A 22,533-nucleotide genomic window follows, 5' to 3' on the forward strand; every position below is an offset into this window, starting at 1 on the left:
GGTATTAGAATATCCAAGCCTTGTAATCCATAATTATCTGGTCCCTTCACAATCTTGTAGTTTCAGGCCAAGTTTTGATGTAGAGAAATCTAGATAGTGCATCATTTCTCAGTTTTGATCGCTTGTATCTTTTTCCCTGGGCGCGTTACAAAGTCATTCCATACACAATTAGACGCTCTGGCTTCTGCAGATTCCACTGAACTTTGTTCCCAGCCAATAGCTTCAGTCTATCTCGAGATATCCCTGAGCCAAGCCAATCAAATCCCACATTCCCCATTGGGCCCACGTGAGAAAAATTGACAGTATATCCCACCAGTTAGAAAAAGAGGTCATAAAACTGGAATCCCTGTGTAGCCAATAAGAAGACAAGTTGATTGATATCAAACATGGCCAGAAAAAACTAACCCTGTGATGTCTCCAGCTGTGTCAAAGCAAAAATATGGCCTTGTTATGGCATTTCACCATTTCATCAAATTATGATTACTTATTCCTATAAATCTATGCATGCAGTTATTACAGTTATGTGTGTGAGTGATGTGGATGTGTTTTTGTATTTTCAGAAGTATTATATTTTGCACTTTTTGGGCTTTTTTAGAAATAGGAAATAAGATAAACCCAAAGACATACCTGTAGAAATAAATTCATATAAAATACATTTTCTAAGTCATTTTTTCTGGATGTTTTCTGTTCTAAGTTGAGACATGTGGCTAGGGTAGTATTTCTGTATGTAGCCCATTTGATATGCTTAGAGTAGTGTTTTTTATAAATTTTACAAATGATTTACTTGGACGGAAATAGAAATTCTGTGTTCTAACCTGTTTAGCTCTGTGTCAGTAAGGCCTAGTGTCACACTTCCACTAGAAACAACAAATTGAGACTGTTAACTTCCCAATGACCTCAGGGTCATCCCAGAGGGCCAAAGTATGTGGGAACTGCATCACTTTTTGGGGGGTGAAAATTTAGGCAAGAAAAGCATATATTTTCAAGTGTATCTGAACAGGTTAAAAACTTGTTTTTTTTTTAAACAAGCTATTGAGAGCTACACACATCATGTGACAAATTACAGGTCAGTCAACTGTTGGGTAATTAAATTAAAAGAAAAGGTCAGGGTGGAGGTGACTGTTGATGTTTAGGTCCATGAGGCTAATCTCTGTCCTATTATGCAATGTTCCAAAGGATGATGGGACTAGTTGGATGGATGAGCATCAAGTCACGCACCTCACAGTCACTGCATGCTTGTCTCCTGAGGATGTGCATTAAGGTGATCTGTTGTATTTATGTTCTTGGAAGGCTGTTGATTGTGAGAGAGCGTGAGATGGCGTGATTTATGAGATCCATACCACACGTGAACCTCAATTTTTGTGTGTTTTTTTTTTACTGCTGCTGTAATCTGGGGATTTAAGTGGATTTTTATAGATTTATATATTAGCATTAATATTGAATTTTCTACTCCGTAAAACAGTTTTTTTATTTCACTGTGTTCTGAAAAAAGTGGTGCAAATTATTATACGCTGACACAGTGCTGTCAAAGAGTGCAGCTATGGGTTGACACAGAAACCCTGGCTGAAGTGGGATTCGGCTCCCAGAGGTGACAGCGCTGTGTGAGATCAGTGAGTGGGTCCTACGGCTGTCTGGTGCCTATTGCTGCCATGCCTGTATTGTGGAGCAGTCAGCAGGGTACCGCCCTGGGCACTTTCCCCCACATGGCTGCACTCACAAGCAGAAGTCCAGTCAACTCGCTGTCTTAATCTGCCTGCGGAGACTCAAAGCAGATCAACTGTGGGTTAATGTCATGGATAGTATACACAGCATACATGGCACACAAACACACACACATACTGCATTCACATTCAAGACCCCTCTGCTTGAGTCAGGCTTTGCATGACCCTGTTGGGTTTCATATTAGTAGGGCTGTAATCTCCCAGTGGACTAGTCGATTTATTGGGCGATACGTTCTGGCTTGACCAAAATTCTGATTGGTCGATTTGTTGCCGTGTTGTTTCATCAGGTGGAAGCATAGACCGTTACGGTCTATGGGTGGAAAGCACTAATTGCTAATGGGGGGATTTCAGATGATCCCTGTATCACAGGTAATAGTATGTCTTCCGAACACCCCTCTTGTTTTAGTGGTTAGTGGCAGCATTTTACATAAATAGATAACAGAAAAAGTTGAATGCAAAGTTTGCAAGTTACAGTTTGCATATCGCAGCTGGACTACAAAGATGGCGTATCACCTAAAAACGGTAAGCTAAGTTTTCTGCGTTAGGTTGCCCTGTCTGTTTTGAGTAGGCTATATAAACATATCAGAATGGGCATATTTCATAGTCTAATAATCGTTTTATAACTACCTGCGCACCCTCCCTCAACGACGGCCGCGTTCCCCAGATCCCCCCAGACCGCGCTGGATGTTAAGCCTCTACCATCCAAGCGCAAAAATAATATCACAGAAGGAATTGTTGACGTTATTGCTCAAGATACGAGGCCCATTGCTGTTGTGGAGGGCTGAGGTTTTAAGAACTTGTTAATAAACAGCGCCAGCACACCACACTATCATGGACTAACCCAAAATGTGAGGGACTCAAAGAGAAAGTTTCAGAGTTAATGCAACACAGCGAGGCACTGAGCCCGACCACAGATATGTTTAAATACAGTATTTATTAAAGTGGACCCTCCTTTTGTGTTTAAGAGCAAAAGCCGAGCTCCGATGTTCAGCCGCTAAGTGCGAGGACATGCACAGAGCGCTGATGCAGCACTGTGAGAGCCGACGGACGAGTGGCATTTCAGTGCAAAATAATTAGGTCAAAAACAATTTAATATAGTGCCAATAGCCTGCACGGACAAGTACTGCGGGACAGTAGGCTACAGTTAATTATTCTTACGTTTTTTTCCGCCCCTCCGCGCACCCCCCCAAACCCACACTCTATTTTTACTCAGAATTTCAGGAGTTTAGTCGACCAAGATTTTCTTTGCTATACTGAATCAGCGGACTCTACATTGTTCTTGGCATAAGAAACCCATTTTTATCTGTCGTTCAGGTTTAGTAGCAATAAGTGTATGGATGGCAAGGAGAGGTGTCTCTATCTGTATTTATAGGTTGTTAAGAATAAAACACAGATGTTACTTTAAGATTAACATTTTAAAGGCAGACTGTAATCTTGAAACAGCTTGGGTTGAAAAAGAGACAAATGCATACAGGACTGTGTCATCAGTGATATGTTTGTAGTGTAAATATCTTATTGGTCCATTTGGACAGGTTTTTTTTCATTTGAAAAAGTCTGAAAAATTGGAGTTGTCTTATAATCGGGGTCTAGACTTTCAGCTGTTCTAGTCGCAGAACATAAGGGTCGTTACCTGTTTCATCAGCCAATAGAGAAGTCAGCCATAAACTATAGAACTAAAATGATCTATAATCCCTTTCATATTTATGTTATAAAAAGCTGATGTTTAGAAGGAGCCTCAATAAGCAACCAAAAGCACGGTAACGTTGTATGGTGGACAGAGATAAATAGTGACTGAAGAGAGAGAGAGCCCAGCGGTGTTAGAACAAAGCAGTGACTCAGAGAAATAAAACTTGTTTTTGCCGATTCTTCACTAGAAGGGTTACTCTAGCAAGCATCTCACTATCACTAACCCTATCCACATTCATACATGGACGAAACAAATGATATATCCAGCTACAAAAAGCCTGGAAGTCAAAAGAAGAATGGAAGTACAACAAGGCGTTGTCATGGAGATGATACACTAAAAATGACAAACAGCCAGAGAAAGTTCTACCGTGGTCCTCAAAGCAGCCGCTTCCATGATAGTGACAGGAGAGTGTGTGATTACGTGACTGAAAAACGGAGTGATGGGATGCCTATTACCAGAGCAGTCATTCAGCTGAAGCCCTTGGAAAGATTTACCATTTATTTAAATGTGACACTTTTATCTAAAAAGATATTGAAAATATATTATTCAAAAGATGTTAAACAGCCTAACTTTTTTTTATTCACTGTGTTTTTATTAGAATTATTTTCAAATAAAATTATTTTTCATTATGAAGAAAAAGGGGGGGGTGGGGGGTCATCTAATAACCAGGGTTGTCTTATATGTCGACCAGTACGGTAGTAAAGGACCCAGCTTAGACCCTTGTGGTACCCCATATTACCCAAAAGGGGGTTATTTTGAGACCATCAGTACAGATCACCTGTCTACAAAGATGCATTAAAGCAAAGACATTCAAACCAAGACAGTGTAGCGTGTTAAGTAAAATGCAACGGTCTACAGTGAAAACAACAGAATATCAGCTGATATATTGGTATCTGATTTCTTCAACTGAACTATAGGTATGGGCCTAAAACCTCCTGTCTCAATTGGGCTATGTTTGTAGTAATGTGTAAGTGTAATGTTATTTAGTCAGTCGATACAGTATAGAGACACTAGCATTAGAGAGCCACATTAACTTTGTATTCAAAGTCAGCCCTCCATTTCATTGTGCTGGTTTGCAATAGGCCAATTGCAAAGTCCTGTTTACCATTCAGTTCTATTTCCTGCCTTTTTTATAAACTTAATTATCCGCAGAGAGCACAAAGGCCTTTTTTTCCTGCAGCGCACCTATTCAATGCTAAGGCCATTATAGGTCTTTTCTGTCAGCCACTGTGTTAACTACTTCTTTTTGTGGTGAAGCGTTTTCAACCAACAGCCTCTCAGTTGCAAGCCCCATCCAGCCTGGTTCAGCTAAAGTCTTTGTTAGTGTTTTCCTTTTGCTACCAGCACTGTAAAATACAAAAAGCCATTCCTCATCTTGTCAGGATTAGTTGTTCCATTGTGCCATGGATTTTTTTTAAAAGAGCAGATTACGTAAAGAATTATCAGGAAAATTACAGAGAATGACAAATGAGTGTTTCATTGCCAAAAGTAAGGCAGGTAATGCAGGTTCATTGACTTCATGAAGGGAGAGCCTGAGGCATTCATTTTAAATGTGTCACGTATTACAGCTAGACATTTTCCACAGCAGCAAAATCTCAGGAGCTTCTCCTTTTGATTTCTCTCTCTCGTGTTTCTCATTTGGGAACATGGAATCCTCCCTCTCCCAGAAAAAAATTCTCCATCAAATTGAAATGAGTTTGTATTTTACACTGTAAAGAGACCAAGGGATTCTGGTGGATTTAAAAATGATCCTCTTAGGGAGCCACCAAGGCCTCATGTTTGATTTGACAAGGATTGCATGCAGAAACACCCATTCTAAAATGTAAAAGAATGACGGTTTGTTATCTCACATTTCCCAGGCTAACTCATGTGCAGTAAAAAGGTGCTCCCTGAAAATAAACCAGTGTGGTTAAGTTTTGTGAGATTTATTGTCGCGAAAATGTAATATAAAATGTCAGCTGATATCTAATATTTATTTGTTGCATCAAATTCAGAGCTCTGCCAGCTAAAGCAATCTGTTTTATGTAACCAATATAATCTGATTTCTAATATCTGATTACAGTTATTTTCCTTGATTACAAGGAAATGTCTTCAGATTTGTTTCTGGATATAAATGAATTATGTAACATACTGTACCCTAGTTAAATCTGCACTTGTAACTAAACTCGGACCAAAACAAACTGTTTCAGTATTAGAAAGAAAAACCAAATGCTAAAAATCAACATTTTTGCTTTTGTTTTAAATAGAACTTCTCTTCTAGAAATTGGTACTATTGTAAATTGTTCATACCAAGAATGCTTGTAAATATTGTATGGGAGGCCAGCCTTAGAGGCCCAACGAGAATCCCCTGTAATACATAGCTGCTTCCATTGAGCCAGTGGCTGAGACGCTGCAGTTAGAGATGCGACCAACAGAAGCCAGAAGCCAAACTCTCACGCACTGACACACCAAGAAACACTGCTTGGAAGTAAAGCTACAGCACTGCGCAAGTGCAGATTGAATCCCGGGAATACTATGAGAGAAGCGGGCCAGCACTGGTGTAGGATCAGAGCCAGAGTCTCTGGTCACCATGAGTGAAAACTGCACACGTTTGTCTCAGCAGTGTTGATGCACAGATGTATTCATGGATGCCACAATTTCAAAGTGCATAGTAACTCAATGTCACACTCAAAGGAAAATTACAAATAACACCACATCTTTAAATAGACATTAGATTTACACCTGTTATTCCCATTGATTCTTTGCTAAAATGGCAGGTTTATTACAGTTGCCTAGAGCCCCCAATCCATCTATCATCTATCTATTTCTGTTGATTCATTTTCTGTTGAATAATCAATTACTCGATAATCGTTTTATCATATACATAATGTTCAGAATGAGAATTTATTTTAGTTGTGATTTAAAGAAGAAGCACTTTTATTACAGTAATCCCTCAATGGGTAAATCTGACTTTACATTTTTGTTGTTCCATTACACACTGGCCTGAAATACACACACACACGCCCCATTGAGATGCATTGTCAGAGTGAAGAGACCGCCATTTGGGGTTCAGTGCCTTGCTCAAGGGCACCCCGGCAGCGCACAGAAGGTGAACTGGCACCTCTCCAGCTACCAGATGTATTCCGCTAATTCCGACCCTCCCAGCCAGAATACAATATCTCCACAACTACTGTACAAAGAGCCATTCGTAGTTCCCAGAGGATGAATCCTACTGACTTTGTTGATCCGCTGACTTTGCCTCAGTTCTGCTTTTTTAGGGAAATGTCTCAAAAACTAGGAGATGGATTGCTGTGAAATATGAAACAAATATATTTATGTTCCCCTCAGGATGAATTAGAAAAAAGCTTTTAACTTTTCATCTAGTGACATTATCAAGTCAGTGTTCTAATTTGTCAAATACTAATTTGGTTTATGGCCAAATACTTGAAAAGTTAATTCCATTCTCATGGGTCACAGCTGTACTTTGTCTTTAATGCTATTTAGCAGATCTTACCATCTTCTCAATGACGATCCTATAAAATACATTTGATTTGACTTGTTTTCTCTACTCCTGGCTGGTTTTCTGTGGCGGCTAATTACCTGTCATCAAACATACAAGGTTTCATCCCACAATGCAGAAATTGGCAGGCATTTGTTTTAATTCTTTTCTCTAACATCCGTCCCCTGGCGATTGTGCCATGTTAGAACAGGGTTGTATGAAGCTCAGCAGTGCTGTACCCTGGCGGGGTTCCACCCCTGTCAGTTGCCAGTGTTTGCTTGCCCCGCAATGGGTCAGCCGGGTCACTCATCCAAAAAAGCTTTAGTAACAGGGCAAGAAATATCAGGCAGTATGATAGCTTTGCTTAAGCCGCAGTGACTCACAGACAATTTCCTAAATAAGGAAGCAGGGAAAAATGCTGAATTAAAAGATAGCAATCGTAAGAGAAAATAGAATGGGTTGTTCAGAGATGGCAAAAAAAAACTTTCAAAGGTCTGCTTTTGACTGTTGTAAATTGTTTTGTAAATGTGTATAATCTCATGTAGCATTTTGATGCCTTTTTAATAGATAGTTCAGAATTAGGTGTTAAATAGATATCGGCCTATTGATGAAGAGGTGACTGAACTGTGGTGGCGTGATGAGACAGTAGACGCTGTCTGACACTAGACTGGGTAAGCCCCGCCCACTCTGCCTTCAATTTGATGTCGCTCTGCAGCTCGGTCTGGAAACCTGCACGTTCAGCTCTCCCGCTTCAGTTCACAATGTTGGGGGAACCAATCCCAAACTGGCTCATCTACCTGGCCCGCTACGATCTAATCTCATGATCACATGACATCAAGGAACGTGTATATAAGGAAACCAAGATACAAAACTCTTAGGCAATGCTCCGTCTCGCAATGTTAACAAAAGTGAAAAACAATTTGTGTATGCGCCCCATGATTCAGATCCAGTCCAAAATTGAATTCTTCCTTGGTGCATGCTACATCCTGCCACCAAGTTTTATTAAAAGCGGGCGAGTAGTTTTACAAATAAACCACACTCCTTATTACCTCCGTGGCAGAAGTAATAAGCTAATGTTATAAAAACTTGAAGATGTATTTTTCTATGACAAGTCTCTTAGTATAAACCTTCTATGAAATGAAACAAACTTGTTTTAAAAACTCTGGATTTATACAGTGAGTGTTTTGCTTCCTGCCACTGGTTAAAGCAGTCAAACAAAACAGGTATGCTTAGAACCTCAGTGTCTGTATGTGCTTTACAATGCCAATGAACTGCAAGTGTCACTGTGGACCAGAATTATGTCCGTTGTGTGGATGTAGTACAATAGCTGCAACATAACGCCCGCTGCACCAAGGATGCTTTCTCAACACTCATTTTTAAACAAGTACCAAGTGCACACTGACCTCAGAGATACAGGCTTTATTGTTCACAGTCATATGTCCCTGCATAGCAGCAATGTCTACAGGGTAGACAGGTTTCACAGTGTGTACTCACAATCTGCCTCTTTCTTTCTGTCACACACACAAAACGATTGTTGCACTAACTTTGTGGGGACTTTGGATTTACATAATGCATTCCCTAGCCCCTAACCTTAACCCTTACAACTAAATGCCTAACCCTTAACCTAAGCATAACCTAATTGGACCCCACAAGTATACTGGACTCCCGGTTTTTGGAACGAGCGCACACACACACACACACACGCACGCACGCACGCACACACACACACACACACACACACACACACACACACACACACACGCACACAAACCAAGTAAGTGCTTTAGACCCTTGGCCTTAAACATTGTTACATAACCTGTCCTTGCATTGTGTCCTCTCGGCCCAATCAAGCATTGAAAATGGACTTCAGTCTTGTTATGTAATCGCTCTCTATGTGATTTCCACCTCTCTTCTGTATTCAGCAGGCAGGTCACAGCCTTTCTATCATAAATAGTTTGCTTTTCAAATATTGGTAAAATGACATTTTACGCCTCAGTTTCGTTAAATACATCAACAGCTTAAATGTTAGTGCTTGTTAGCTAGTTTAAGATTAATGGTAACTTATTATAGGCTGATAGTTATAAAGATAAGATGTTAAGGTTATCATTTGTAAATGTCAGTTGTCTTTATAGATATTCTTTTGACAGTTAGACAAAGGTTAGATGAAATATTGAGTAACTTCTGTTACACATCATGTACTTTGTATTTTTATCAGTTGTATTTTTGGTGACTCTTTAACTTTTCCCCTTTAACCATCATTAGGTCAACATTTTAAATTGTCCAATACTTTGGTTGATGACCAACAACCTGCAAAACTAAAGACAAGTACCATCAGCCTCAGCTGTACCTTGTGTTTAGGGCCAATTAGTGCCATGTTTGTATGCTAGCGCGCTAAACTACTGTAAGTTGGTTAACATGGTCAACTTTATACCCTGTTAGTATCAACATCTGGGCATTTTCACTGTGAGCATGTTAGCATGCAGACTAGAGTTAGTTCAAAGCACATCTGTGCCTACAAACAGAGCTGCTATTGCTGTAGAAGTCTGAGTTAGTTTACTTAGTTATATTTACCAGTGGTACTAACATAGGTATAACTAAAGACAACATCCACACAATTATAAACCACTGAGAAAAGGTTTGGTTTATATATCCTGTTATTGTTATCACTCCCACATGCTGTCCCATGACAACCCACCACAAAAACATATGAAGTCAGAGCCCTGCGGTTATACTGTGATGAAATTCTAATAACCATTTCTTAATGTAATACATTAAAACATCTATGAAAGTACCTGTCCCTGAAACATACATTACATTAAACAAGTCCACATGGCCTCCGCAGCGGTCATCCATTGCTGCCATTTATTGATTTGTTGTCTTTTCATAAGAGTTGGCCAGCAGCCTTATCAATTGTTTTAATGGGGCTCTTATCCAGCTTTCTGGCCTTGTCTGCATTTCTTGTGTTGCAGAGACACAGAGACTTTTCACTGCACCTTGGCAATACTTGCGTGGCTCTAAGGGCTTGTGCTGAATTGTGCTGCAGTAGGGGGAATTTATGCGTTTGTGACGGCACTGGAGCCACAGAAGAGAACAGATAGGTGTCATCTGAGTGGTCTATTTACCTTAGTAATTAGCCACAGCAATACAGGATCCCACTGCAGAAGACGCAAGACACCATGAAAACGATTTTTATTGTTTTGTATGAGGACAATCAGCTGGACAACTTTTGCAATGTGTAAACATTCCCTTTTCTTTGACATACATTTGAACTGTTTTATGTTACTATTAGACAAGTAATTTGGGGTGACATGCTAATGTTTCCATTTCCATTTTTTAGAGATGTGTACATTGGTGCAAATAAAACTCTGACATTATATATTTGAATTGTATCTATTGACAGTAGTTTTTTAAAAACAATAACACAAGCTATAGCTCAAACAAATACTCGATTGATTGACAAAAAATAATCTGAAGCTGTAGTAAACTAGAAGAAGTGCACAGCGTCTGGCTTTACGTTTTACCATTTCCTTAACTGTGAATGTAGGTATTGGTAGTAGTAGAAGTACTCAAAACCGTTCAACAATTCATATTAAAACTATTGATAGCGCACAGTCCTGAATTCAGATGTTTACTTCAAGTACAATCAAGATTAATCGCATTAATGTCAGTTAATTCACAATTAAACACAATTTTTTTATCTATTCTAAATGTCCCTTGATTTCTTTTCGTCCCATTATTTCTTATTAACATGACAATTGGTGAATCTATTAATAGATGGCCCACGTTACCAATTTCCATGATAGGGCGTATCAATATACTTAAATTGAATGTAATTCCAAATTTTCTTTATCTCTTTCATTACATTCCTCTTGGTCCTCCTATTCATTTTTTTTCAAAGATGAAAAGCATGTTTTGTAATTTCGTTTGGAACAACAGATGGGCTAGACTTCGCTTATCTCTGCTTTATCTCCTCTATGATAGAGGAGGCTTGAAACTCCCAAACCTCCAATGGTACTATTGGGCTGCCCAACTTACTATTGCCTCTTGTTGGTTCTCACAAGAACCACCACGTTCCTGGATGAGTTTGGAAAGAAGAATGACATCTCCTCTACCACTCAATTCATACTTATATTCAGCTAAGTTAAAAGACCTAAAGGCATTAACACATAATCCCTTTGTTAAAAACTCAATTATGGTATGGTATGAGGTTCATAAACATATTGGTGAGATACCGGTGATATCTCAATTTACACCAATCTGGGGTAACAGCGCGTTTACTCCTGGCAAACAAGATTTAGGTTTCAAATCTTGGACAGATAAAGGCCTTAGTAAAATTGCAGATTTATTTAACAACAACATTCTCATGTCATTTGAAGATTTGAGACGAAATTATGGCATCCCACCAAAATATTTTTTTAAATTCTTGCAGATAAGAAGCTATATATTTAAGATACAGAAATCTTTATCGCTACGTACTCTTAGCTGTATTGAAGAAATAGCAACAAAGGATCACCCTAAGAGATGATTGACGGCAAGTTTTTATGAAGTAATCGCGGGAGGATCAAAGGTCTCCTCAGAGAGTAAAAGACTGGCATGGAGTGAAGATTTAAACTCTGCAATTTCAAATGAGGACTGGCAGAAGATTTGCCTAAAATCTCAAACGCAAACAATAAATACACATTTTCAATTACTGCAGTATAAGTGGATAATGAGAAGTTATGTAACACCAACTCAGTTAAATAAATACAGCCCCAATAATCCCGATACGTGCTACAAATGGCACAAGGGCACATTATATCATTGCCTATGGGACTGCCCGCAATCTATAATAATAATATTATCTATATAATCTATAATCTATAATAATCTATAATAATATAATCTCAATAAGGAAAAGAAATGTATAATTACTCTCTGCATCTTACAAGCTAAATATACCATAGCTAAATCTTGGAAATCCACTAACAAACCAAGTGTTAATGTGTTGGCTTACAGGACTGTCAGACTGTCTTGCATTAGAAAAACTCACTTTTACGTTAAAGGGTAAATATCTTGTCTTTGACAATATGTGGAGATCTTTTACGGTTTTCTTAGAGGGGAGGAAAGCATTGGAGGCATGCTCTCCATGTATGTCTACCATCAACAAATGAGTATTGCTATGTATTAAGTGTATGTCTGCATGTCTTTGATTAGTTTTATTTGAAATGCTTTTCTCTTCAGAACAACTCCGGGATAGGTTAACAGGTCATTTTTAAGGATCATTAATGTTCCACTGTGTCAACTATCTACAACTATCAACTATCTACAATATAGCCTATTGTAGTGTTTAAGACCCCCCCCCCCCCCAGCAAATAGCCTACTGTAGTGTTCAAGACCTCCCTGACTGGCACCAGCTGTGTGCTTGGCTACTTGGCCATCAAGTGGTATTTCAGATGGGGGGGGTATCAGCATCAGCTGTGTGCTTGGCCATCAAGTGGTATTCCAGACGAGGGGGTTATCAGAATCAGCTGTGTGCTAGGCTACTTTAGGGCTGCACGATAATGGCCAAAATGATAATCACGATTATTTTGATCAATATTGTGATCATGATTATTCCCACGATTATTTGTTGATTTTAAGTTTTTGAGTGCAATGGACGTACTCACAGAGCGACGGCTGATCATCATGAACGGGTCCAGCACGGGTCAAATGGCGGATACACGTTGTGTGTATGAAATTGCTGTATCGTCACTGCGCTGCATTTTTATGAACTATGATATTCTGGCCATAGGTCACATCTCTGGCCCATGTCCAGGTCCAGGTCCAGCAGGCTCCGTCTCACGCTGTTACTCTACCAACTGAAGTTAGTTGCATTCAATAACTTCTTCTGTGTTCTTCACCGTGTCGGCCGCGATAGCAGAGTTACCACGGAAACACTGCGTGGAGAGTAAGAGGAGAGAGAGTAGAGGAGAGATCTAACACAGGCATGACTTTACAGAAGAAATGGGTCATGTAATGCTAATTTAAACCATATCCATATAAACAGCATTGCAACGGATGCGAGGACATTAGCATAGGTGCATCCTAGAGGAGCTAACAGATAACAACTAACAGACGCTACTAGCACAGACTAGCACTGGTCACTGCTGTTGTCTGAAAAACATCACAGACGGTACAAGATGTTGCATTTACTGGTAACTTGGTAAACCTTGAGACCGACGTATAACCGACTGCTATCTGTTGAGTTGTCCTCCCGTTACTCTGTCCTCTGTGACTGTCTCCATCTAGAAACTAAGCTGCACGGTGCAGGAAACAACTCTGACTGGCAGGAAACAACTCTGACTGGCTCATGATCAGACAGGGTTTTATGGAGCGGTAGATTGGCTATGCAAAAAAAACTGAGGTTTCTATGAAATTACGCTTAAAAAAACAAACAAAAAACACTTGATCACGCAAATTTGATCGTGGAAAGTCAAAATCGTGATCGTGATTAAAATAAACATAAACAGCACTGTTATGACTCTTTATTAATAATCTTTATTTAATGAGTTCAAAGCTATACGACACAGTCAGTTTTCTCATGATAGCTGTCTTTCTTTTCACACAGTACTGAGTACAAGGCTTACAGAGATGTGAAGCCAGCAAAGATGATCCGGGCCAAGTCCCAGTACCTGCCCCCAGTTGAGAGGCCCAGTCTAGAGACCAGCTACAGTGCTACCTTCAAGGGCCAAGCTCCTCTGCGCTCTGCTGACAACAAGGCCGTGGATAGGAGGAGGATACGCAGTTTGTACAGCGAGCCTTACATAGACCCCATCCACCAAGTGAGAATGCAATTTTCTAACTTTGTAGTTTGGTTTAACATGAATATAAAAAGAGGGGTTAGCTAAAAGAAAATCTTAATATTACACTAACGTGAAATTATTGCCATGCTCATCCCATTGTACAGCACAGTTGTAGAAATGACTAGCCAGTAATTCGAAGCATTTCAGCTCAGGAATCTCATTTCCGCTGTTCAACATCTTTAGGTTGACAGGTATAGTGTCCTCCGCTCTAAACCCAAAAGGCCTGGAGCCTGGGCGGCAGGCCAGGGCAAGCCAGTGAAGAAAGCCAAAGATAAGCAGAGCGCCGCGCTGAGGGGATCCAAGAAGACAACCTTGGAGAACCAGCCCGAGACCCAGCCAGCAGCAGGGGACAAGGAGAAAAGTAAAGAGATGAACAACAAACTGGCTGAGGCAAAAGAGTAAAAATCATTTAGCACTACTTCTCCTTTTATTACTTATTTTTTGGGGGTGAAATACAAACACAGAGGCTGCAAAATCAATAAAAAGGTTCTCTCCCTTCTTCTCATCTTTACTTCTTTCTGTTCTTTCCCTCCGTTTCCCCCTACAGTATCTTTCTTCTTCTCGTCTGTGTTCAGTCTCCCAGTATCCACTCATTTTCTTCTCTGTCCTCTTTTACTACCTCTCGGCCACGTTTGTATAATAATAATAATAAAACTAATTATAATAAAACTAATAAGATAAAATGTAGGGGTTTAGACATGACATGTCATTGCTCCTCCCACCTCATGCTATATAGATCGCTATACTAATGAGTGGGCAGAAGCCTCCTACCCTCCGCCATTTGATTGCCACCCACAACCCCACTTTGCTCGCCTCCATCTTCAGGTTGCCATGGCTACAGGCTGCCTGGCTAGGCAACGGATGGCTTTCGTTGCATGGGCCCAACAACAAGCAATTCTGACAGGTTGGCTTTCATCAACTGTGCAAATTGCTTTGTATAGTTTATCAAGGATTTATTTTAATAGTTCTTTTTTTATTGGAGAAAAGATAATCAAAAAGGCACTTTGGATATGATTTCTGCACTTGCTAAATTAACTACAAATCTGAAAATCTTTGATAAACGTTCTGCTTGGTAAGTCATGACTGATCCACAGCTTGTTTTGTACCTGCTCCGTCATCTCTGCAACCGGTCTGCGTTCATGGTGAGGTCGCAGGGCTCAACATCGCAACGCTTTGTTCAGTGGGATTTTATAATCCGATGTCTCATTTTTAACTGAACTTTGTTGTAGGCGGCACAAAATTGTTGTCAGTTCATCTGAAGAAAAACACCATTCTCCCGTTCCTTTCACGTGAAGCCCATATACACATTTGTATCTAAGTTCACTCAAGGCCATTTTGTAAAACCCAATTTGTTGCCAACACACCATCGGGGTCACACTAAACTGATAAAACAGACAATGCTGTTGTGCAGTCATTTTGACATTTCACATTAAAGTAATAAACTTTCTCAGAATCCAAGTCAGTGGAGCAAGGAAACGTGGTGTTGAGTGATTCAGGTTGTGTCTGCCAAGCACACAGCCTGTGGAGCTGTCAATCTCAATCGCCATATCTCAGCGTAATCACCTCCAATGTATTCTTTATGTACAAGATCCCAATTGCTGTGCAAAGCTGTGCCGCAGTTATGCAGTCACAGTAGTAGGCACACAAACACACACCTTGTTGTGGCTTTGCTGAAATGCACTCTGCCGAGGGTGACCGTGACCGATACGATCCGACTGCCTTGGGGCGCTAGACAGCTCATACTGCTGCTTAATAGCACTTTTCATAAAACCTTAAAAAAAAAGAGGGAGCTGTATGGATGACGCACCGATTCACGTTCGGAATAAATCAACAATTTACTGCCATGTGTTACATTTGTTTGCAAGGCTACAATGTTTTACCTCATTTTGTTTTTTAACTAATAAGTTGTATCTGTTAATATCGACGTTTATTTTAACACACATGCCTTTAATGGCACAGGGATGTGACAGTATGCTTCTGTGTTTGGACTCCAATGTTCATCATTCTCCGGTTTTGAGTCCGTGCTGTTGTATTTGTTTTACCAAAATTGCAAAAGTAGGAAAAGTATGTCGGTGTGATAAAGTTTAGTGTATTTAAAAAAAATAAAAAGTTGATTCAACACTGGATTTACTTTTGCCTTGTCTGGCAAGTTCAACATGGTGTGGCTGCGTTTGAGTGTAGGAGGTATCTAGCATAACATTCCAAAACAAGTTGTAAAGCCTCCATTTATAATATTCTGGTTTAACCAAAATTGTCTCTGAGATGTGTTGAAGGGAAACACACATTATATCAGGGCTACTGTTGGCTGAGACTGAACTTGGTCCTTAGCATCCACCTGCTTACACTCAGCCTTAGCATACTGTATAGAGAGAGCTTTTTCTTAGTTTTTTATTGGAAGAGCACTGTTCAGTCTTGTCATGTGTAAAACCATCATTGTGCTTCCCACCCCCCCCCTCCACACACACACCTTAATGGTCTCATTAGCTCTGCTTCTCAGCCTCCTTCCCTTTATTCTGAGTGGACGGCTGCACCATCTCATATTCTGCAGTGTCTCAGACAACCATCACCGCTACCACCATGTCTATCCGAGCTGAGCACGGGACCCACTCGGGGATGAGGGACAGACTCATTGGCATTTTGCAGCCTTTGGTTGGGGGGACGCTTTGTCATGTAACACGCGGGAGGGGGCTTGTAGGGGCAGTAAATGTAAAAAGTTGTCAGCACAGCACACACCCAATGCTATCTTTGTCATTATAGGCCAAAAAAGGATAGAAAGTATGGTAAAGAAAGTTATATCTCGGGCAACAACCCAAAAAAATTGACTGTGACGTATTTGTGTTTCTATCTGCTTGCTCATATTTATTAAACATTACCAATAAATGCAAAAAGCAGAAATAGCGGTGTCTTCTTGGTTTTTTATGTTAAGAAGAATGGTGAAAGATTAGTGGTTGCAGGTATCTGTCAGTATTTCTCCAGTCCCAGTCTTTGTCCTTGTGAGACATTGAATAAATCCACATGGAAGAGAACGTTTGCTCTCAACTTTTTTCTGTGCTTTCTCCATGATTGCGCCACATTCTGGCATGAGCTCTGACATCCTCTCCAGGAAGTGCATGTTGCCCTTATGTGAGAACGGAAAAGTTATATTATTCTTGCATCATGTCTCTAATATATTCAAAGAACGTATCTGACTTATAGAGCAACATGCACTTCAAAGGATGTCCAGAAACCTTTTCCAGAGTAAAATGCCATGTGCCTCTTTTAAAAAAGTATTTAAAAAAAATCCTTTTATGCAAAATTACCCACAAATGTCTGATATTACATCTGCTGAGATCATGTTGTTCTTTCTCATACTTCTGCTGTGTCCAATTTGTTGTGTGCTAATGAGTGACATTCTGATTCATTTGAAGGGTTGAGCTAAAACAGTACCACTACATACAACTCTGCCAGCCAATCCGAGATATTGGCTGGGTGCAGACTCTAAAGCAACACCTGTGGGGCTGTGCACTACCCAACCCGAGGTAATCAATCACAAGAGCAAAGAAAGGAAACAGACCACGAGCCACAAATGCCACTCATTGCCATCCATACATGCTCATGGAGATGTGATTTACTTTTTTTTCTATGGCTACATCTACACTATTGCATTTTGGTTTAAAAACAAATATCTTGCCACGTTTGCGCCTTACGTCTGCAATACTCTGGCGTGTCCGGGCCCCAGATGGAGACATTTGGAAACAGCTGCTTCCGCTTTGGTTTGAAAACTCCAAGGTTGCTTTGAAACAGACCTTGGGAAACAACGATGCACGTCAGTCTTATCTGTTAAGCCAGCTTACATACCTTTCAGTAATAGTTCCACTTCACCGTTGGTCCAGGCGCATGCGCATGCCGTGGATGTATTAAAAGAACTGGTACAGCCTTCTGAGGAGGAGCCCCATTCATTCCTATGAGAGTTTCTTAGTTTTCAAACGTTTCTAAGCTTTAGGGTTCATTTCCGTGATGTGCGACCCACTGAATATGCGCAATTGTGTTCCTCCCAGTGGCCTTGCCTGCGAGTTCCCGTTCAGCCCATAGACTTTACATTGTGGTGACGTCACACGTTTTAAAAATCACTTTTCTCGGTAGGAAGAGGTTGTTTTTTTCCAAATATAAAACAGTCCACGGACTAAAAAGTCAGAATAGAAAGAGTCATAACCGACCTGGTTTGTTGTTTGAGGTGTCCTGGCAGCAGTTTCACAGACAACTCTTTTACAATGGTGGCCTCGGGGCAACAAACAGGGGGGGGGGGATTTCATTGTGGCCACAGGAAAAGAAATGGCAACAACACTGAGCGCTGATTCTGGGGGAATGGCCCGTGCGCAGTGGATGTTAATGGTTGTGTAATATGCGTCTTCAGACGTGTTAATACGGGGATTAGTTCTGCTGCTGGAGTTAAAACTCTTGTGTGCACAGAAAATTGTTTTGTTTCAAAACACTGCTTAGACATTAAAACGTAGTAGTGTAGATGTAGCCTATGAAACTGGCAGTTTTATTTCACCACATTAACTCTGGTCTACTCTCCAGGTCATAGCCCGTCTGTATATTTCTCTTCCATATGGACACTCGAGTAGAGTTGGGGAGGGTGAATGGGGCTGTCTGACTGACTGCTGTCACATGCTGCATGTAAGGGGCGTTTCTTAAGGAGGCCCCAGGTTTAGCCCAGCCATCTCCACCCATCCTTGAACCTCCGTCAGCTGCTGTGATGCACGCACTCCTCATGGTTAAAACAATCTGCATGATTGTTGAATTACCCACCCAGACAGGAGTGTGGAGATTATTCAATTAATTTATGAGGCAGATCACTCATGTTCTGAAGGGGAACTTTGTTATTTATTTTTTTAAACCTGTATCCTATTTCCCCATGTTTTAGTGTGACTTGTTGTCCAGTATTGAGCAAGAGCCCTAAAACCGCGAACCAGGCTGCAATGTAATCCTATGGGGCCATTACAAACCATCAGTGTACATCCCTTTATAGGTCCCGTGGCATGAAAATGTCACTTTGAGGTTTTTAACATTGATACACAGTCCCTCAGCCTGCCTATGCCCCCCCCCCCAGTGGCTAGAAATGATGATAGTGTTAAACTGAGCCCTGAGTATCCTGCTCTGCCTTTGAAGAAATGAAAGCTCAGACGGGCCAATCTGGAATCTTGCTCCTTATGAAGTCATAAGGGGAAAGGTTACATCCCCCTTTTTTCTGCTTTGTCCGCCCAGAGAATTTGGCCCAGCCATGAGAAAGAGACATCCTGCCGTTTGAAAGAGCAAAGTGGCAGTTGGTGAAGGCCACCCCCCACCCCCTCCTCTTCCTCCTCTTCCTCCTCAAAAGCTACAGACTTAGAAATGACACGTCCTTAAGAAAGCTCATTGTGGGACTGGCTCTAGAGGCTGGAATTCTGGACCAAGGCTGAATTTTGGGCAAGAGACTTCAGATACAGTATTAGGGGACCACTAATGTCAATATAAAAGAGTCTCAGATACAGTATTAGGGACCACTAAGGTCTATATAAAAGAGACTTCAGATACAGTATTAGGGACCACTAAGGTCTGTATAAAGAGACTTCAGATACAGTATTAGGGACCACTAAGGTCAATATAAAAGAGTCTCAGATACAGTATTAGGCACCACTAAGGTCTATATAAAGAGACTTCAGATACAGTATTAGGGACCACTAAGGTCTATATAAAAGAGACTTCAGATACAGTATTAGGGACCACTAAGGTCTATATAAAAGAGACTTCAGATACAGTATTAGGGGACCACTAAGGTCTATAATAGAGACTTCAGATACAGTATTAAGGACCACTAAGGTCTATATAAAAGAGACTTCAGATGCAGTATTAAAGACCACTAAGGTCTATATAAAAGAGACTTCAGATACAGTATTGGGGAACCACTAAGGTCTACATAAAAGAGACTTCAGAGACAGTATTAGGGACCACTTATGTCTATTTAAAAACATCCAAAGAGCACCATGTCATGGGGACCTTTAAAAGAGCTATTTTTGCCAACGACGGCTAAGATTGTTGTTGTAAGAGTCTGACTTGTGATGCCCCTTTAGAGTAAGTTTAGGGTTTTGTCTACATTGTGGAGGTGTGTCCTGACTTGTGCTTTTGTGTTTGCAGGTTACTAATAACTCAGCTCACCTGCGTCTGGTGTGCTGCAGTATCCTCTGTCTCTCCCCGCTGTCTCCAGACACAACGAGGTTTGGTTAGGTTATATTTTTGCGAAGTACATACTTTACACCACCAACACACAAACACGAACACGCACATGCACATAACTGACTCCAGTGATTTCCAGATCCATCTTTGTTATGAACATTTGATCCAGGTCATGACTTGGTGTGTCTGGAGACAGCGGTGAGAGAAAAGGGTGAGCTGAGTTATTAGTAACCTGCAAACAGGAGGCACAAGTTAGGACACACCTCCACAATGTAGACAGCAAAAACACTCAAATTACACCACATGGGCATCGTAGACTAAATTATGGAAAGGACCGCCTACAGAGAAAGATACCTTTTTTTACCTTTCGCTTGATTTGGTCTGTTTGTTATTCTCGCTCAGTGAAGTCTTCTTCTGAAATCTCACAAGACAATGATGGAAATCGGTGAGTTGGAGAGAGGCATGCCAGAGTTTGTTGCATTGATGTACGTAACTTAGAGTTACCTAAAATATTTCCAGTGTTATGGCTTAATATGTATATGCTTTCGACAATGTTGATGAGACAGGTCACTGCCGCGAGATTTAAGAACAAGACTTCTCCCTGAGCAAGACTTAGAATAAAGAACGGACCGGATCAAGTAAAAGGTAAAGAAGAAAATTGTATTTCACTGCAGGGATCTTTCCATAATGTAGTCAGACATAAAACAATTAAAGCCTGTCAGTGGAAAAATGGAAATAAACTCTATTAGTGGACGTACACATTGATGGTGCATAATTGCCCCATAGGATTACATTGCAGCGTGGTTTGCAGTTGCAGACTGCAGCGCTCTCGCTTAATACTGGATCCATTTCAAAGATTGTTATGGTTATTAGTCACTTAGACAAAAGTGAAAACAGAATTCAGGTTAAAAACAGCGAAGTTCCCTTTTATAAACTGCAGCACTTTACATCTTAGCTTGTTGTCACTGGGTAGAAGTAAATAAAAAAGAAATTCTTGATTCCATATCTGTCTCTAAAGCATGCTGCAACTGCAATCTGATGTTGTATTTAATAATTTTGTCCAGATGTTGAGTGTTAGCTTGGATATAAGATGAGGGTAAGTATGAATGGAATGAGGGGAGCCGCTCTGCTTTGGAAACACAGTTCAAAAAGGAAATTGTAAGTGCATGTTAATGATCTTCAGTCTAATTTGTACTGCTAATGTATTGATTTGGATTGTTCTATAGTGTACTGCATCTTGTAGCTATTCTTTCACAGAACACCCCGAGACCCTCATTGCACCATTGGCATCCCGTAGTTCATAATTTCACTGAATGAGTCAAAGTATAGGTTTAAACTTGAATTGATCCTAACAAGCTGTCCAATGCGTCATTAGAAATAGACCACAAGCTTTACTTTGCATGTGTGTTCCCACAAACACAACAGCATTTGTCGTCACGTTTTCAAATTACATGAGTCACTTTATTCTATCATGATTGCCTCGAGGCATTTCTATGTAATGTTGATAAGCAAATATTGATAGTGTATTATAGCGTTGTCTCTTGAAACAGAATCCTGATATGGTCCACTGAAATGAGCGGTCACAGGGTGCTCAACTCAACCCAATCACTCAATGTTGTTGGCCTTTGAGAAATGCCTCATCGTGTGTCTCTTTCTGTCTCTTCTGGTATCTTAACCATGTGCTGCATCCTAGAGATGTTAAGAACGAGGTTTTCGGACCCAGTCATCATTCCCAGGGTGCTGCTGGAGGAGAGCCACCGCCACCGCTGGAAAGACCCGAACCTCGGAAGAGCAGCGGAGTCGTACGCTTTGCCCTAGATGTCAACCAGACTGAGTAGTTCTGCCTGCAGGATGGAGGCCGAGATCTTAAACCGACTGATGCTCTGTGCTGTATATAGTATTTCCAACTAGTTGAATTATGAAAAAGATGAAAATGTTACACTATCCAAGAAGCAGCCCATGCATTTCAACACGCACATTTGACCCATGGAATTATCACAAAGGTGCTATGTCATTTTCTTGTTTCATGCCATTTGTTTTCAAAGAATATGCCAATATCATTAGAAATACCACACCATAAAGTGCTTATACCACAATTCCAAAATAAACTGTTTTAGTGTAAATAAATAATCATTGCAGATTACCATGCTGTACTGTAGTTTTTGTTGTGTGGTCAGTCATTTTCAAACAGGGGGTCTGCATAGTGTGAAAGTCTGAAGAGCTCAGCATGTAGTAGAGGAACAAGGCTCCTAAATGTGGACTCAGTGTGATAGGCTACTGGCCCAATAAGTTTAAATGCATAACAAAGGGGGAACCTTTTGCCATAGAAACATTTAAAGGGATTGTTAAATGATAATGAGCTGTGGGCTTGGCATTTCAAAATGATGCAATTCTAGTGCCATTTGGATACCTGTGTTTTTGGAATCAATCCAAAATCATCTATAAATGAGGATTCAGTTTTTGAGGTTGGTTGCAATCCTCATAGGACATCGGTCAGAACTGAACAAGACAAAGTATGCATAACAGAACAGATACACATGGGTTGGAGAATCTAGAAAGTCAATATTCTCACATGTTCATAAAGTAACCAGATAAATAATGTTATCAAGATATAAGGCACAAAGTAAAACT

At 40.4% G+C, this 22,533-nt stretch overlaps 1 protein-coding gene across 7 annotated transcripts in view; it reads left to right on the forward strand.

Annotated features, from left to right (window-relative positions):
- map6a (microtubule-associated protein 6a) overlaps positions 1-22,045 on the forward strand; it is a 24,016-nt gene extending 1,971 nt beyond the window's left edge. For 4 of the 7 annotated variants that reach the window (XM_034889705.1, XM_034889706.1, XM_034889707.1 and 1 more), the window contains exons 3-6: positions 13,473-13,686; positions 13,891-14,105; positions 17,115-17,225; positions 21,596-22,045. In XM_034889705.1, coding sequence (XP_034745596.1) covers positions 13,473-13,686; positions 13,891-14,105; positions 17,115-17,225; positions 21,596-21,740 — 685 coding nt within the window. In that variant the 3' untranslated portion in view covers positions 21,741-22,045. Of the gene's footprint in view, positions 1-13,472; positions 13,687-13,890; positions 14,106-17,114; positions 17,268-21,595 lie in introns of those variants that run through there. The other 3 variants (XM_034889709.1, XM_034889710.1, XM_034889711.1) reach the window with 3 other exon arrangements.
- The last annotated feature ends 488 nt before the right edge of the window (positions 22,046-22,533 follow it).

The sequence above is a fragment of the Etheostoma cragini genome, chromosome 13 (genome assembly GCF_013103735.1).
Source record: "Etheostoma cragini isolate CJK2018 chromosome 13, CSU_Ecrag_1.0, whole genome shotgun sequence".
NCBI lineage: Eukaryota > Metazoa > Chordata > Actinopteri > Perciformes > Percidae > Etheostoma > Etheostoma cragini.